Raw genomic sequence first — 18,330 nt, 5'->3', positions numbered from 1 at the left:
TTCTATCATCTACCGTGTTTCATAACCTTGTTTTAGCACTATACATATCGCTTTCTATCATCTACCGTGTTTCATAACCTTGTTTTAGCACTATACATATCGCTTTCTATCATCTACCGTGTTTCATAACCTTGTTTTAGCACTATACATATCGCTTTCTACCATCTACCGTGTTTCATAACCTTGTTTTAGCACTATACATATCGCTTTCTATCATCTACCGTGTTTCATAACCTTGTTTTAGCACTATAGATATCGCTTTCTATCATCTACCGTGTTTCATAACCTTGTTTTAGCACTATACACATCGCGCTCTTTCTATGATCTACCGTATCAAAAAACAAGAAAAGTAAGTTGTCGGAACGTTGTTATTGACAAAAATAACATATTCCACCAAACATTATCAAAAATATCATCAACAATTTTTCACTGAGCCATTTGATCAGATTATAACATAGGAGTGGAGCATCTCTGCTGTGTGTGTTTTTTTCCTAAAAATTTTTTTTTAAAAAGCAGAGATAACATAATTATTGTGAATAAGTTGCACCTTACTTTTTAACATTTTTGTAAAAGTTTACAGACACCTGGGTGGTTGTACAGTGCGTTATCATAATTCATTCACCCTTCTTCTTTCTCTCTCTTGGGGGCCCGGTAGTTCAGTTGGTAGAGCACAGGACTTGTGATCGGAAGGTCGCAGGTTCGAATTCAGGCCGGGACGGACACGGGTCAACTTTATGTGTAGACCAAGAGACGGAAGACATGTCCCACCCCCGTGTCACCACAATGGCACGTAAAAGATCTTGATCATCCTGCCATAAGTGCAGATGTCTGATACCACCTAAACACGCATACACTTGTGTATCTTGTCAAAAAGCCGTGAGGGCGAAAAACTCGAATCATATAACCCATATCTTGTCCTTAAGAGGCGAAATATTTAGCCTGTAGGACATAAAGCATTCTCTCTTTCCTTCTCTCTCGTATTTCGATGCTGTTCCCTTCGGTACAATCCCGACATTATATAATCGTCATACAAGTGTGTGTTTTCCTGCATATGGTTTTTTTTCCCAAGGGATGTGGACGAATTTAGCTCTGAATTTAGTGGGCGGATAATTCAAATGCGTTCTTTGTTCTCCTGCCATAGAGGAATTTCTATGAGAGTGTCCTTGCTTTTCAGGACTAGAGAGGTCCTGAGCAAAGGGACGCCACTGTGTGTCTGTGCAAAGTGACTGTTCCTGGTGATCTGTTTGCTGTATCCGGTAAGTTCGAATGTCAGGTCTAAATTTTCAGTGTGTAAGTATATAGGGTGTCTAAAAAAAAAGTACCCCAAAAGACATTGAAACATCAGTACCGAGAAAGGGAAAAACTAAGAGAAGAGACAATGAAATCCGAATGACAACACAGTGGTTCCAACAGGATGGAGCCCCACTACATTCTCAGAGAAATCCAGAACATCCCACAGGAAAAAAAACATTCCCCAATGTAATTAACAATATGGCAATGAGGATGCAGTCTGTCATTGAAAAACGGGGTGGCTACATTGATCACGTGGTGTGAAGAAACAGACGATCTCAACTGAAAGCTGTGAACTGGGGACAAAACTTCTATGAACTGACTACAATATCACGCACAAATTGTTTCAATAAAGTTACTGACTTGTCTGTAGTATTGAAAGAAAATCGTGTACTTTTTTTGAGACACCGTGTATGTTCGAGTCCGTTTTACTACCCATTCATTTCTTTCAATTTTGTTCTATTTGTGTCTGTTTGCGTTTTCTCTGAAGTAACTGTTTGTGTTGTGTGTTTTTTCTGTCCGTGCATTTCTTTTCCTTTTTTCAAACGACCATGTGAACTTTTACATACGAATAAATGTCAGATGCACAATTACGGGTGCTTTGATTTTTCTGCTTTCTTTCCCTTAAAGTGGATAAGGACGAGTGAGAGAAAAAGAAAGGGGGAAGGGGACGATGGGGCATATGATCGAGTTATATAAAGTATATGTATAAGGACAGTCCCTCATTCCTAAAAAATCTCAACGCACAACTCTTGAGTCGAACTTTCACCAACGCAAGCAACCAACAACCAAACGATGCACACACAATTTCAGCAAAAGCCGTAACAACCACAGTTGTCATCATTTTCACGAGTTTTCATTCACAAGCACCTGGCAAATAAATTTCATGTTCCCCAGGCAATAAATCCCCGGTTACCATAGTTGCAGGAAGCAGGTTATACATGGATAATCAAAAGCAAACCCAATAGAAACGCTCGGGGATTCTTCGGCTCTTTTCATTGGTGTTTCCCCAGACCTAAACAGACGACACGACACTGCTTTGCAAAGTTCCAAAAACGAACTGGCAAACTGGCAAAAGTAAACAAAAAACAAAACTACTTCATGAAAGGTCATACATTCATCAAAAACAAATGAAACCTAGTGATATGTTTTGTCTTCTTACAGAGTCATGGATCGAGTGCGTGTATCTGTGTTTCGATACACAGACGTTCGGAGAAACACGAACGTCAAGTTCAAGTAAAACGACCCCTGACACACACATTTTGACCCGTGCACAAGACGTTGTATCGATAAACGAAGCACAAATAAGAAACAATAATAAAAGCAAAGAAAATAGCAACAAGATATGCAAACATCTAACAAAGCCGAGCAAGCAGAATGACAGGTCTAATGAAAAACAAAGAGGTACTGAGTCGGAAACAAGATCGCGATTCTTTCCTTCGCTGCACGACGCAAATCTTCTGTGACCTTTGACCAAACGTAGCTTCCACATTCGATCACTCAGCTTAATATTTACAACAGAAAGCCGAGGGGTGGAATACCGAGATAAACCTACAGAACTGTGCATCCTCAAACCTGACATATTCATCCCAACATTTAATGAACTCAAAAACACAGAAAGTTGCTTTCACACACTAGCTCATTCTGATAATCCTCGCTCCACGGCTATCGTTGATTGCCAGTGGTTATCAAACCGGGACTCGTGTGGTTATCAGCACGGAACCCGTGTTTCAAAGCATGGCTCCCTGGGTTGATTGTGCACTTATTTTCTCACTACCAAAATGATGACAAAAACGATGTTTGGTGGTTTGTTGACAAACCAGCTTTTTTGTCGGTCCTCGGGGGGCATATCGACTTTTGTTTCACATTTATTGACCGCGGCCTTCGGCCTTGGTCAATAAATATGAAACAAAAGACGATATGCTCCCCCTCGGACCGACAAAAAAGCTGGTCTGTCAACAACCCATCAAACATCTTATATTATCCACAAAGCTGACAGATATAAAATACAAACAGGAACACTTGTCTTTCGTGCGTGCATAAGTCGAATTTCCCACGAGAAAGTTGCAAATGTGATCATCCTTTCCAACTCTCGAGTCGATTATTCCTAGCTAACAAGGATGCAAGTACAGTACTTCACTCGTCTTATAACAGAATATATGAATCTGATTGAGCCTACACGTTTCTCAAACATCGACATTCTGTATTATTGACATTTATTTTTTAATCTCAACTCAAACAAATCCTGTTCATTTTGAAACCTTGCCTTCCTGCTTCATCGACATAAAAGGAAGATGAATACGTTCGCTGATATGTTCTTCATCGACGCCCTGTTAAGATGTTGCGTAAGGACGGGATGCAAGAAACCCCAATACTTCTGTGTTTTTCTTGTGCATGCAAGCAAAAACTGTGTGTTTTTTCAAGGCAATATTACAGTCGTGTTTCTATGCGGGGGTTGAGTTTGAGTTTGGGGGTCATATGTTCACAAGCGAGGCTTGTCGTTATTGTACATATCTTTAGGATAAAAGAAAACTAAGCTGTAATACTGAAAAACTATTTGTTTGGAGAGAAAGAGGGTGAGTTAAGGACAAGGTAACGTGCTGACAGACAGATTAGACAGACGGTCAGACAGACAGACAGACAGACAGACGGACGGACGGACGGACGGACGGACGGACGGACGGACAGACAGACAGACAGACAGACAGACAGACAGACAGACAGACGGACGGACGGACAGACAGACAGATGGGCAGCTACCCAAAGCAATATGATTACTTTCTGCAACGATTTCGTTAAGCATAAATGTCCGGCATTTTTGTCGACAAAATTCTCAAAATTAAACCTACAACCGCGATCTTACATTTGCTATTTTGTTTGACGTATTTCCTAACAAAAACAATATATCCACCGTGTTCTGGGCGAGGTTTGACTAGTTTGTGTAACAGAATGAACGTTAAGGTCAGAATTTTTTCGTGTCAAGAAATAACGCTTTTAAAAATAGGTAGCATGATTGCTACTGGAAGAGAAAGAGAGTGAGAGAAAGAGAGACAGAGACAGAGAGATACGTACCAATAACTATTAAAAAAAAAGTATTTTAAGGGGTTTTTACCCGAGAAAAAGGCCCTTAGGTCGCTTGCAGAGTTACACCATAAGATTCTGTGTTATGTTGCAAATAGTACAATTATTAGGACTACCTTTACTTTGCAAAAGCACGTGATTTGAAAAGCTAAATGTCGTAGAAAATTCAAAGAAAGAGAACTCTTTATTAGGGTTGGGATGAGCTACTTCCGCCTATTTACTTCCCTTGTTTGTGTACGTGACGCTGGTTACTAGGGTGCTGCGTCATATATGGCGCAAACGGCCTAGCCGCCATGCAGCGCCTCTTGACTATTTTTTTGTCTCCAGCACCGGAGAGAAGTAGCGCTTTGAAGCTCAGTCACTCATTTTGATTACATTAGTTAACACACTTGTGGTGATCATGCCGAGTATGATACAGTAGCTTCCACAGATTCTATAAATTCGTCAAATTTGACTTAAACTCGATTCCCATCAATAGTATCTGTAGCCCTTGAAGTAAATGTAAAAAATGAAAATGTCCGAACAAAAATAATTACATGCAAACAAGTACAGAAATAAATGATGACATATTCATACATAGATGTAGGAATAACTAAGTAGATAAACAAGCATGCACATACATTATATTTAAAATCGATACAGACATCATATGCTTTAATCCAAATAATAAGATAAATAAAGAAATAGTTTCCCTGAGCCTGTTCAGTCGAAATTGTAGGCCCGTTGAAGGCATTCTATACGTTTGTGCATTTCACGATTCACCTTGAAATTCACAAACACGAATGAATATCATGCAGATTAAAGCAAAACAAGCTTATTTACCTTTTTAAGTACAATAATTGTGACTACTTGTATACGTCCTGCCGCCCACATTGCTAACATTCTCCCACAACACCACACACTCCCTAGGGCTAAATATCATTCTGCGTTTAACAAAACATTGTATGGCAGCTGCATAATGCCAAATTGTAAGCACGCACGCACGCACGCACGCACACACACACACACGCACGCACGCACGCACGCACGCACGCACACACACACACACACTGACACACACTGACACACTGACACACACACACACACTGACACACTGACACATACACACACACACACTGACACACTGACACAACACACACACACACTGCACACACACACACACACACACACACACAGACACACACACATACACACACACACACACACACACACACACACACACACACACACACACATAAACGCACAGCTCATTTAAAAGTGAATGCATTTCAAAACTTAACACCCAGACCTGAAAATAAACTTGTCAAACGTGTGAATACTGCTTAAAGGAACAGTGTTTGCTTAGTACCCACACGACAGACACTAAAGTGCCAGGACTCTGCCGCGAGGGGATTTGTGAAAATATCAACTTTTTCTTGATCGGGCTCGTCTGAGTAAGATAAAAATTGATGTGGCAGGGAGGTGGAGGCAGGGATGTGGCAGGTGGTCGGAGGGGGAGAAATGGAGGACAATCCATAAACGGGGCGGGACTTTCGGGGGACTTTTAAAATATCTGCTTTTTGCTGACTCTCTCGCAGAGCAGACAGGTCCGGGTAGCTTCAACGAGGGCGTGTGAACGCGGGGTAGAAAAATAGGCCGAACAAATTGTAGGTACTTGTTAAAAGTATATTTTCTGACACAACGAGCGTACCAAAAAAAGTGAAACAAAGGAACAAAAGGACTTGTATCTGTACCCTTGTGTGCTACCCACAAATACTCCGTTTGAAAAGGATTACTTTTTGTAAGTATAAACTTTGTTTGAATGTAACTGTTTCAGTTTGCGGAATTTGTTTAGACAGAGTTTGTAGCCGAATTCGCAGTTCAGTGAGCGAAATTTGTTTAACAATTGTTTTTAGCCGAATTCGCATTTCATATCGTATATGTTGTTGTTGTTGTTGTTGTTATCGTTGTTGTTGTTGTTGTTTTCGTTGTTGTTGTTGTTGTTGTTGTTGTTGTTGTTGTTGTTGTTGTTGCTGATGATGATGGTGATGATGGTGATGATGATGATGATGATGATGATGATGATGATGATGATGATGATGATGATGCCGACGACGACGACGATGATGACGATGATGATGATGATGATGATGATGATGATGATGATGATGGTGAAGGTGATGATGAGGATGATGATGAGGATGAGGATGGATGATTGATGTGGGATGATGGATGATGGATAATGATGATGATGATAAAGATCTTGTTTTCTTAGTTTTGCTTTTGAGTAGTTGCGTGTATATTTTGTGTGTACAAAGTAAAGAACAGTTCATAGGCAAGTAGGATAACAGTATTGTTGCATAGGAGCATAACACACAGCATTTGACATTGTGTTGTTGTTGTTTTTTTGTTTTTTTTCCATCGAACTCCTAACACCCGTCTGTGAACTCGTTTCTTTCTAGTGCAAAGAAGGGGTAATCAAACAGCATCGGTACATTTCAGCAACTAAGCAACAAAACAACAAACACAGTTTTATCTCTCCGTGCCTTAACCAATGTCATAAAGAACGTTACGTTTTGTTTTACACCTTTAGACAATGCCGAATGATGACTTTTTTCCACAAATAATGTCAATGTACAAATGGCATGACATGAGAAGAAGGAACTTGTCGGCAAATACTCATTTACGGATACCGTTCATCGCCTGCATCATGACTTCACGTGAAGATCTACAAATAAAAAGTCTGAAGGCGTTGAGATATTTCAGTATTGTGTAAATGTTGAAGGATGAATGATGATACGTTGTAGACGGATGCTTGATTTTTGATTAAAAGCCCCACAATGATGTGCTCGGCAAATTTAAAAAAAAATTAAAACAACATTTGAAAAAAGTCTGAAGGCGATGTAATGAAACGAATCTTGTAAAGTTGCTGGAGCATGCAGGAAAGAATTTTTTTTTAAATGGTATGTAAGCATTCTATTGACATACGTTTGATGTTTAAAAAATACCAGTTATAACAATCACGAATACCACGATTAACATAAAACATGTACAGTGCCGTTTTGATATAGTCGGTTGATTTTATGCGGGCAGAAACTATTTTTTCAAAGTGGCACGTCATTTTAGTGGTTTTTTTTTATATCTAATTCCATTTGAACATGGTTCTTTTTTTCCATTTTGACAGAAATGGTAGCATTCCTCTTGAAAGAAATCCACGTCTTTAGTCTTAACAGGTTAAGTTGTACTGTTTCATGTTATAATTTTGAACAAGCAAAATCCTCGTTTTCGAAATTATGTTGCTGGGCGATCACAAGATATGCCCAATTGTATTCTTCTCTCAAATCACTATTTTATCATATTTTGACAATATTTTGAGAGATATACGAGAATGTAAATTCTGACGACATTATTAGAAATACTGCTCGTCAGGAGACAAAAGTTGTCACAGTTTGTTTGCCGCCTGATTGGCGGAACCCAAGGTTTATTTTCTTTCAAAGACGGCATATGTGCCGTTTGCATGCTTCCGATTTGGTCGCAAAATAGGCCTCGGCTAATTTGGCCTTTTTATTTATTTATTTTATTTATTTTATTTACGAGGATTTATATCGCGCACGTATCTCACCACACAAGGCGACTCAAGGCGCATGTTACCTTTTAATATGTTAAGATCACATAATAGCATGCATGTACCTCATACATACCTAGGTTTGCTCTATGCTTCAGCTCCAAATGAAAGAAAACTACAAATTTGAACTCAAAATGAAAATAAGTAAAATTTTTGAATACCCTTTATATATTTTTAAGAGAATAATTGCTCGCTTTAGAAGAAGAAAAAAACATCGATAGAGGTAGTTTGCAAACGTTTCCAAATCGAGAATCTAAAAGCGAGAAAGGTTTGTATTTGGAACGATTGATTATAGACAAAACCAAACATTCCCGAGCTCGCACTAGACTTGACATGGAACGACTCGCTTAGAAGTAACCCTAAAGCTGGTCTACCCGCATAGCTGCAATACAGCCAACGGCAAAAATCTGTGTGACACAATTCTCAGGTACGCGCTGGTCAAACAAAACTCCGGTAAGCTTTGTCTCCGCTAAATACCTGCCCTACTCAATCGTTATGCTGCCTCGCATTTCTGATGAGCAAAACCCAGATCGGCAGACCTGCCAGCAAACAAAAGCACATCACAAATCCATCGGCTGAGGACTCCAGAAAAAGCCCAAAGAGCTTTGAAGTGCTATGTAGCCTGTGGCAAAATCTAGGACTTTGGGATAATATGTGTTAGCTTACAAGTGAGACTTTCTATCGGTGATTGGAGTGGACTGCGTTTGAATTCAAGTCCTTATTCGTGTCCTTGTTTGATATGCCTGTTTGCGCAGTAGGTAACCAAGGCTACACAAAAAAAATCAAACGCAAAAAATCGTGTTTAACACTTTTGTGATGAACAGTACTGCTATTAGATACCACTGGGTCTCTTTTTTTTTAATCGGTCCTAGCATTTTATTCTCTGTGAAGCTTGTATCACATTTGTGACCCTCCACCACGAAATGAGTCGCATGTCACCTCGCGCGGTTCTGCGCTAGGCTTAATATAAGTCCGGGGAGTGTCTGGTAACAGTGTGAGGGTCACCTTAGTCACATGCTTATAACTCAAACAGTTTTTGCTCTTTTCTGAAACGGGTTTTACCACTGGATAGAGCATAAAAAACTCTTTAGAAAAATGTAAAAATATGAAAATCATGCAAAGGTGACATGTGACTCACTCGGTGGTGGAGGGTCACATTTTTGTTAAAGTTTCAATCAATCAATCAATCAATAGGAAGCTTATATAGCGCGTATTCCGTGGGTACAGTTCTAAGCGCTTGTCGAAGAGTTGTCAACACAGGACTAACAAAGAAACTAACATCTACAGACGGACACGAACCCTATCACACTCCAGCAAACCCTGATAAACATACAACAAACAACTGTTTAACAACAATGTACACATCAATAGCTAGGTCCAAGCAAAATAATATTAAGCACAAAGAAAACACCTCTCACAGAGCACAGCACAAGACTGTCTTTTGGGGCACAACACATCACGTCGAACATGAAAGTCGCAGCCAGCTACGGGAAGAACTGAGTCTTCAACTTACTCTGGAACGCGTCAAGAGAGGGGCTCTGGCGAAGCTCAAGCGGCAGGGAGTTCCAGACGGAGGGGCCCACGGAGAGAAATGCACGCTGACCAGCAGATGCGAGTTTCGAGCGAGGGATGTGAAGACGGAGTGGGTCAGCAGCAGAACGAAGGGGACGGTCGGAGGGCTGGGTGTACAGGTCCAGGGAGGATTGAAGGTACTCCGGAGCAGAGTCGTTGAGACACTTGTAGACCAGAGAGGACAGCTTGTAGGAGATTCGGGTGTTGACAGGGAGCCAGTGCAAGGAGCGAAGTAGGGGGTGATGTGGTCTCGCTTCGTCTTCCTCAACGTCAGCCTGGCAGCAGCGTTCTGGACTCGTTGTAGGCCATGAATGGATGAGGCGGGGAGGCCAGCCAGAAGGGAGTTGCAGTAGTTCAGACGACTGAAGATGAGGGAGACAACCAGCTTGATACAGGCGTCGTGGGTGAGGTAGCGACGGATGGAGGCGATGCGTCGTAGGTGGAAAAAGCAGGTCTTGATGATGAAGGAGATGTGTGTCTGCATGGAGAGAGTGGAGTCGAGATAGACGCCAAGGCTCTTGACAGCAGGGGAGAATGGAACAGTCGCGTCATCCAGCTGGAGGTCGGTCACAGTGAGGGAAGCAATCTTCTGTCGTGTTCCAACGAGAAGGGCCTCCGTCTTCTCAATGTTCAGCTTCAAATTGTTCTCAGTCATCCAGTTCTTGATGTCAGTGAAACAACTGGAGATGGATCCCAGGAGATGGTCAACGTCCTCCGGCTTGGCGCTGTTCTGGAGCTGCGTGTCATCGGCAAAGGAGTTGTAGTTCAAGCCGTGGCGTTCGATGACCAGGGAGAGGGGTTGGGTGTACCGGATGAAAAGGACAGGGCCGATGACAGACCCTTGTGGGACGCCGAAGCAGACAGGGACAGGCTGAGAAGAGAACGAATCAGTGGTGACAGTCTGAGAGCGGTTCTGGAGGTAGTTCCGGAACCAAGAGAGGGCGGTGTCGTGAATGCCTAACGTGGAACTGAGGCGATCGACGAGTAGCTGGTGGTCGATCGTGTCGAAGGCCGCGGAAAGGTCCAGCAGCACAAGGGCAGAGACGAGACCGCTATCTGTTGCGTTCAGGAGGTCCGTGGTGATTCGCAGGAGCGCTGTCTCGGTGCTGTGGTGAGGGCGGTACGCTGACTGGTACACTGGCATCAGCGAGTTCCGAGACAGGTAGGCGCTCAACTGCTCCAGGATGATATGCTCCAGAAGCTTGGAGAGGAAGGGCAGGTTGGACACAGGACGGTAGTTCTTCAACTCGTTGACGTCAAGGCCGGGCTTCTTGATGAGTGGGCGGACAACGGCAGACATGAAGCAGTCGGGAACGACGCCTGTGGCCAGGGAGATGTTGATGATATCTGTGATAGACGGCAGGAGCTTGTCCAGACACTTGGTAAAGAGGAAGCCTGGCAGGGGGTCTAGCTCGCAGGTCTTGATGGCCGTCTTGGTGATGAGTCGCTTGACGTGGTTTTGAGTGACAGGCTGAAAGCACGTGAGGGGGGAGCCGGATATGTACACTGTCATTTTTGTCAGTACACATGTACCCTGCAAATAAAAGCAGTATCCCCCCCCCCCACCCACCCCCAAAAAAGTGTCACTGTGACACTATGTTGCTTACACTGTCATACAGTGAAAGCAGACTCGTCTGCAAACAAAACCTTGCATGGGCACACAGTATTTTTATCTTGTGAAAGCATCCAAAGAATGACTCACGCCATCGCTTCAACACAGACTTTGACCGGGTTCAGAAAAAGATTGCTACATTAACACATCTCTTTTTTCATAAACCCGCGCGGACTTTTCTTTGAACTTTCGCGACAGACGTGGTTTGTTCCAATATTGACAGATCAGCGTCGTCTCTAATGCTTGATATCTCTGGGGGGAAAAAGAAACATTGTCAGTCGTTACGAATAGGCAATTCCCCCAGACTTACTGAAGATGGCTTTGCCCGCAGTACGGCGCATGCGCTGCACAAACGAAAAGCCCGGATGGAGAATCTGGCGGCGGTTTGTAAAGAGTGTTTGCTGAGGGGTCTCGGAGGAAAAGCGGAGGTGTCTGTCGTTATTTCTACAACCGCTGGAGGACCTTGTCAATACGGGTGGGAAAGGGGTACATGCATCCACTTCAAGGGCTCTTTGCGTACTTGCACTGTGTTGGTTCTTTCGCGTGTCAAAATGCCCCTCCGTGTGTTGTCTTTGTTGGACCACGATGGCGAAATGCCCCGGCCAATCTTGTGCATAGAACCTGTTTCCACTTGCACTGCGTGATAGGAATGCAGGAGATTTGTGAAAAGGTCTTTTTGTCCCCCCTGAAGTTAAGTTTACTTTGCCTGTAAAGGTGATAAGCTAATGGAAATGGGTTTTTTGTAAATGGTGTTTACGTCTCTATCTCTGTCTCTGTTTGATTGTCTCTGTCTCGGTCTGTCTGTCTCTGTCTCTCTCTCACCCTCTCTCTCTCTCTCTCTCTCTCTCTCTCTCTCTCTCTCTCTCTCTCTCTCTCTATTTCTTTCCAAATCGGTTCCTTTAAAGAAATACGTTCATTTTCGTTGTTATAATTGCATGCTTTTGATCTTGTCTGTTGCAGACAAAACTGCTTCTTCAATAACGCAAGATGAATGGAATTTATCTTATTCTGTCGACGCTCTGCGCCGTCGCCTTTGCCCAAAATAATCAGAGTGAGTACATATACTAACAAGACATTCGTGTATAGTACATTATTTATGCCTCACCTAATCAATCAAGAGAGTCTTAGCAATGAGCAGTATTATATGCCACCCGGTTGGCAATCCGCGTAGTCGAAAGAAATTAACGCTGAGTGTTTTCGTCGACAAGTTGAGAGCTAGATCGCTGGAACTGTACACATTTCTTGGATTTGACGATCGAACTCTAAATAATGAGATTAATTTGGTTGATCCCCGTCAAATGTTCAGATCACAGCGAGGTCTTGCTTGTGTCAATAAGAAAATATCAGTTGTTTTTAAACGTTAATATAAGCTTGAGCTGAGAAACTTCACACACTTCTATTGTTTGATGACCTCTAGTCATCACTCAAGTCTAGCTGACCTTTTGTCTAATGTCAAAGTCACAGACGTTGTGATTATGCTTATGCGTCGACAAGTAGGGAGTTATCGTTTCCTTGAACGTTTATGGAGCGAGAGGAGGAGAGAATGTATTTTTGACTCATATTAGTACAAGATAACAATGAAAATGTACTCAACAAACACGAACAATAAAAACACGAATAATAGCAATGAAAATGTACTGACTAAACACGTTATTGTCCGTGTTTGGTGAGTACACGTTCATTGTTATCTTGTTCTGGTTCTTCTCACCTGCAGTCGCTTGTTCCTATTCTCATATGTGACCCTCCACCACGAAATGAGTCGCATGTCACCTTTGCATGATTTTCATATTTTTACATTTTCCTAAAGAATTTTTTATTCTCTATCCAGTGGTGAAAACCGTTTTAGAAAAGAGCAAAAACTGTTTGAGTTATAAGCCTGTGACTAAGGTGAGCCTCACACTGTTACCAGACACTCCCCGGACTTATATTAAGCCTTGCGCAGAACCGCGCGAGGTGACATACGACTCATTTCGTGGTGGAGGGTCACATATTAGCACGTATAACAATGCTGAGTCGTGTGAAAATTGTGCTCCTTTTGTGACGACAATGAATTTGATGACCTGGGTCCTTTGGTGTTCAAGAAACTTTTAACATTCATTTTGTCTCGCAGGGGAACGTAGACTTGTTTCGCCTTATTTTTAGTGCTCTTTTCTTAAAGCTTTGGCATTGTTTTACAACCCCCCGCGGGTTAGGGGGAAGAATTTACCCGATGCTCCCCAGCATGTCGTAAGAGGCGACTAACGGATTCTGTTTCTCCTTTTACCCTTGTTAAGTGTTTCTTGTATAGAATATAGTCAATTTTTGTAAAGATTTTAGTCAAGCAGTATGTAAGAAATGTTAAGTCCTTTGTACTGGAAACTTGCATTCTCCCAGTAAGGTAATATATTGTACTACGTTGCAAGCCCCTGGAGCAAATGTTTGATTAGTGCTTTTGTGAACAAGAAACAATTGACAAGTGGCTCTATCCCATCTCCCCCCTTTCCCCGTCGCGATATAACCTTCGTGGTTGAAAACGACGTTAAACACCAAAGAAAGAAAGAAAGAATTGTTTTACAACTTCTCTTTAAAATCAGAGATGTACGTATTTCACGAGAATTCTGTGCATTTGAGGAGCCCTTCTCCGAGGGCGTGGGCTGGTTGAAAAACAGGACGTTTGAATGATCATTCTACAACCCTTGCTAACATCTCTCTCTCTATCTCTCTCTCTCTCTCTCTCTCTCTCTCTCTCTCTCTCTCTCTCTCTCTCTCTCTCTCTCTCTCTCTCTCTCTCTCTCTCTCTCTCTCTCTCTCTCTCTCTCTCTCTCTCTCTCTCTCTGTATATGTCTACATGTCTGTATGTCTTTCTGTATGTCTTTCTGGCTGGCTGCCTAGCCGTCTGTCTCTCTCTCTCTCTCGTTCTCTCTCTGTCTCTCTCTGTCTCTCTTTTCTCTCTCTCTCTCTCTCTCTCTCTCTCTCTTTCTCTCTTTCTCTCTCTCTCTCTCTCTCTCTCTCTCTCTCTCTCTCTCTCTCTCTCTCTCTCTCTCTCTCTCTCGTCCATTTTCAACAAGTTACGTTCATCAAAACAAAAATATTCTACTGCATGTCCCCACAGACTGCACCAGAACACTAGACCTTGTGTTCGTGGTAGACGGCTCGAACAGTGTCAACCCTTTCAACTTTCGACTGATCGTGGAGTCACTACGCAGCGCTGTAACGTCACTGACCATGGGACCGGGAAACACACGTGTGGGTGTCGTGACGTATGGCACAGGACTCAGCGAACAAATACCCATGACAACTAATAAAGCCGCACTTCTCGCATGTGAGTAATGGATGCTCAAGGTATAGTTAGTAAGTTATTTAGTGTTTAAAATCTGAAATGTATACAAAAGTATTGTTGTTTTGTTGTTATTTTTTCGTGAAGCATGACACAGTTCCAGAAATGTAGAAAATGTTCGCAGAATTGTCGTCAGTTGAGGCTGCTGATGCTGGAACAGATACTCCTGGACACAAAATAAAACCGGCGGAAATCGCCCCCAAAGCTTTACACAGTCCCTGTTGGGATTAGAAGGGCGACACCAATCGCAATTTATACTATAGCATCCTAGAGAAGTTTACATCTCTAACTCCTCGTTCATCTACGACCAAACCCGGCTACGGGACTACCTTTATCTTCCGTTATGTGTTTGTTGATTTTGTCCCTTTTTACACAGCGATTAATGGACTTTTGTGGCCCGACGGAGGAACAGACACGTACGTGGGAATAGACTGGGCAAAGAACCAGCTGAATGCAAACATCAGGTCCGGCGTGCCCCAAGTGATTGTTGTACTGACCGATGGTCAGAGTTCCTATGTCAACATGACCATGGCCTCTGCCAACGCCGCCAAAACTGATGGCATCACGTTCTATGCTGTCGGTAAGGTGTTTGTGTGAAAGGAAGGGGGTGTATGTTGGAGGTGTTTAGAGTCGAGAGGAGATGGACATAGTACCTTTGTCAGCATAAGCATGGCCTCTACCAATGCTGCTAAAGCTGATGGTATCCATTTCTATAGGCTGTTGGTAAAGCTGGTGTGTTGAAATGTGTAAAAATGGTTTAGAGGTTGGCCGAACTGAGGCGGAGATTATACTTAGTATATGTCTATATGCAAACAACGCATCCAAAGCTGATGGCATCAAGGTGGGTTTTTTTTCTGTATGTAAGGTGGGAGTGTTAACATATGTATGACGGGAAGGCGGTGGGGGTGTTGGAAGTGTGGAGAGTTGAGGTGGAGATGGCAAGAGTACCTGTGCTAACAGAACCCTGACCTCCACCAACGCTGTTAAAGCTGATGGCACCCAATTCTGTTCTGTTGGCAATGTGTATGTGTTTGAATGTGTGAAGGGAGAGTGGGACGGGGAGAGTGGAGGGGAGTGCCCGCCATGCCAACATAACACTGACCTCTACCAATGCTTCTGAAGCTGATGGCATCTAGTAATATGCTGTTGGTAAAGTGTATGTGTTTAAATGTGTGACAGGGAGGGGGGGCATGGAGGAGAGCTGGACATGGGCAGAGTTCATGGGGGTGGAAGTGTGTCCTGTAGGTGGATGTTCTTCTATCCTTCTGTCTGTCTTCCTGCATGTATGCATGCATACAAGACAAACACACACACACACACACACACACACACACACACACACACACACACACACACACACACACACACACACACACATACACACACACACACACACACACACACACACACACACACACACACACATGGCATCTAGTTATGTGATTTTGGTAAAGTGTATATGTGTTTAAATGTTTGACGGGAGGGCCACGGAGGAGAGATGGGCGTGGGCAAGGAGTATGGGGATGGCGGTGTGGCCTGTAGGCGGATGCTCTTCTATCCTTCTTTCTGTCTTGCTGCATGCATACCCGACAAATAGACACACACATAGACAGTCATATAAACACACATTCTCTGTATTGACAGGAGTGGGAGTGCTTGTGGACCGCGAGGAATTGGACAACATCGCTGCCCCTAATGCTAATGATCGTGTCTTCCTCATTGCTAACTTCACGGAGCTAACGCAACGCCTTCAGTCCATCACTGTGCAAGCTTGCGAAGACGGTACTGAGTAGGCGTCAGTGTGCGTGTTATGTGTGTGTGTGTGTGTGTGTGTGTGTGTAGGGTATGTGTGTGTAGTGTGTGTGTGTATTGTGTGTCAGTGTGTGTGTGTGTGTGTGTGTGTGTGTGTGTGTGTGTGTGTGTATGTGTGTGTGTGTGTGTGTGTGTGTGTGTGTTGTTGTGTGCGTACATGCGTGCGTGCGTGCAGGCGTGCGTGCAGGCGTGCGTGCGTGCGTGTGTGTGTGTGTGTGTTTATGTGTCTGTCTGTCCATTGGTCAGTCTAGCTGTCTGCGTCTCTAGCTGTCGTTTGCTCGGAAGCCCGTTGGTGGTTGTGTCTGTGACTTTATGTCCGTTCATATGCATGTGTTTAGTTCAGTCTGTGAGTCTATGTCTTTACGTTTGTCTGCCTGCCTTTCCGTTGGTTTGGTTGATTTGATAAAGGTATTGTTTTCTTCAAAACTGCACGTTTAATAAAGATAAATAATTATAAGCGAGATGCTAGTCTTTGGTATATTGTACCTGACACACTAGTTGCTATTTCGGTCTGAAATCAAATATGGCTTGTGGCATTTCAAGCAGAATAACGGTTGAATTTCAAGCAGAATAACGGTTGATATTATTACTACACTTTGAATAAGATGTGTTCACTCTTTTTTCACGACAGCGCCTAACATTGGTAAGTCTTTGCAAATGAGATTGATTTGAACTCATGATCAATACTAACGGCTTCACTGAAACTTCTAAAATGATTTTAACAGTAAGAGAGGGTGTGTGTATGTGTGTGTGTGTGTGTGTGTGTGTGTGTGTGTGTGTGTGTGTGTGTGTGTGTGTGTGTGTGAGTAAATGTGTGTTTGTATGTATGTGTATGTGTATGTGTGTGTTTGTATGTGTGTGTATGTGTATATGTGTGTGGGTGTGTCAGTGTGTGTGTGTGTGTGTGTGTGTGTGAATGTGTATGTGTGTGTGTGTGTGTGTGAGTAAATGTGTGTGTGTATGTATGTGTGTGGGTGTGTCAATGTGTGTGTATGTGTGTATGTGTGTGTGTGTGTGTGTGTGTGTGTGTGTGTGTGTGTGTGTGTGTACGAGTGCGTGCGTGCGTGCGTGGGTGCGTGCGTGCGTGCGGGGACGTTAATTTAACCAGGAGCTAATAAACTAAAAACCCTGCAGGTGTGATCAACATCTATTGAAATAAGGGGTTGCTATAGGAACAGTTATTATCATTGGAATATTTTACTATTTACTAACCTATTGGCGTTAACTTTAGCCTTTAACTATAAACTAAACTGCTAAAATGCCAGATCAGAAAGAGTAGTTTTCTAACATACTGATTGAATTCCTAACCAGGTTAAACTAAAATGCACATTTAAACGTTAGAAGCTAGCATTATTGAGAGATGTGTCCTTTTTAACATGGTAACATATTTGATTGACTTACATCCTGCATATTATACTTTGAACCTTTCATTGATTTTCTCTTTCCTTTTTCATTGTGAATATTTGACGATATTTATTCCGGTTTACTGTGTGTGTGTGTGTGTGTGTGTGTGTGTGTGTGTGTGTGTGTGTGTGTGTGTGTGTGTGTGTGTGTGTGTGTGTGTGTGTGTGTGTGTGTGTCTGTGCGTGCGTGTGTGTGTCTGAGTGTGTGTGTGTGTGTGTGTGTGTGATTGTGTGCGCGCGTCTGTGTGTGTGTGTTGTGTGCGTGTGTGTGTCTGAGTGTGTGTGTGTGTGATTGTGTGCGCGCGTCTGTGTGTGTGTGTGTGTGTGTGTGTGTATGTGTGTGTGTGTGTGTGTGTGTGTGTGTGTGTGTGTGCTCTATCAATAGCTTGATAACTAAACCATTTGCACAATCTTAGTGTTCGCTAAACAATAGATCATTGGCCGATCATTGTGAGTATGTGATGTTTACTATTTCTAACATACTGATTCAGATTCTAACCTTAACTTAAAAACTAAAACACTAAAAAAAAAAATTCAACAGAACTACTGATGGAGATGTCAATTAATAACTCTAACCTTATACAAATGCACGTTTAAATGTAAGACGTACGCACTTAATATTTTTAGCATTGCTAACGGA

At 42.7% G+C, this 18,330-nt stretch overlaps 1 protein-coding gene across 4 annotated transcripts in view; it reads left to right on the top strand.

Moving 5' to 3' along the window:
* The first annotated feature begins 1,199 nt into the window (after positions 1 to 1,199).
* LOC138971649 (collagen alpha-4(VI) chain-like) overlaps positions 1,200 to 18,330 on the top strand; it is a 36,937-nt gene continuing 19,806 nt past the window's right edge. The window contains exons 1-6 of one of the 4 annotated variants that reach the window (XM_070344419.1): positions 1,200 to 1,256; positions 12,120 to 12,210; positions 14,251 to 14,460; positions 14,852 to 15,055; positions 16,120 to 16,257; positions 16,919 to 16,930. In XM_070344419.1, coding sequence (XP_070200520.1) covers positions 12,147 to 12,210; positions 14,251 to 14,460; positions 14,852 to 15,055; positions 16,120 to 16,257; positions 16,919 to 16,930 — 628 coding nt within the window. In that variant the 5' untranslated portion in view covers positions 1,200 to 1,256; positions 12,120 to 12,146. Of the gene's footprint in view, positions 1,257 to 5,935; positions 6,152 to 12,119; positions 12,211 to 14,250; positions 14,461 to 14,851; positions 15,056 to 16,119; positions 16,258 to 16,918; positions 16,931 to 18,330 lie in introns of those variants that run through there. The other 3 variants (XM_070344421.1, XM_070344418.1, XM_070344420.1) reach the window with 3 other exon arrangements.

The sequence above is a fragment of the Littorina saxatilis genome, linkage group LG7, assembly GCF_037325665.1.
Source record: "Littorina saxatilis isolate snail1 linkage group LG7, US_GU_Lsax_2.0, whole genome shotgun sequence".
Classification (NCBI taxonomy): domain Eukaryota; kingdom Metazoa; phylum Mollusca; class Gastropoda; order Littorinimorpha; family Littorinidae; genus Littorina; species Littorina saxatilis.
Note: the sequence above shows the minus strand (reverse complement) of the source record. Positions and strands in the feature narration are given on the sequence as shown.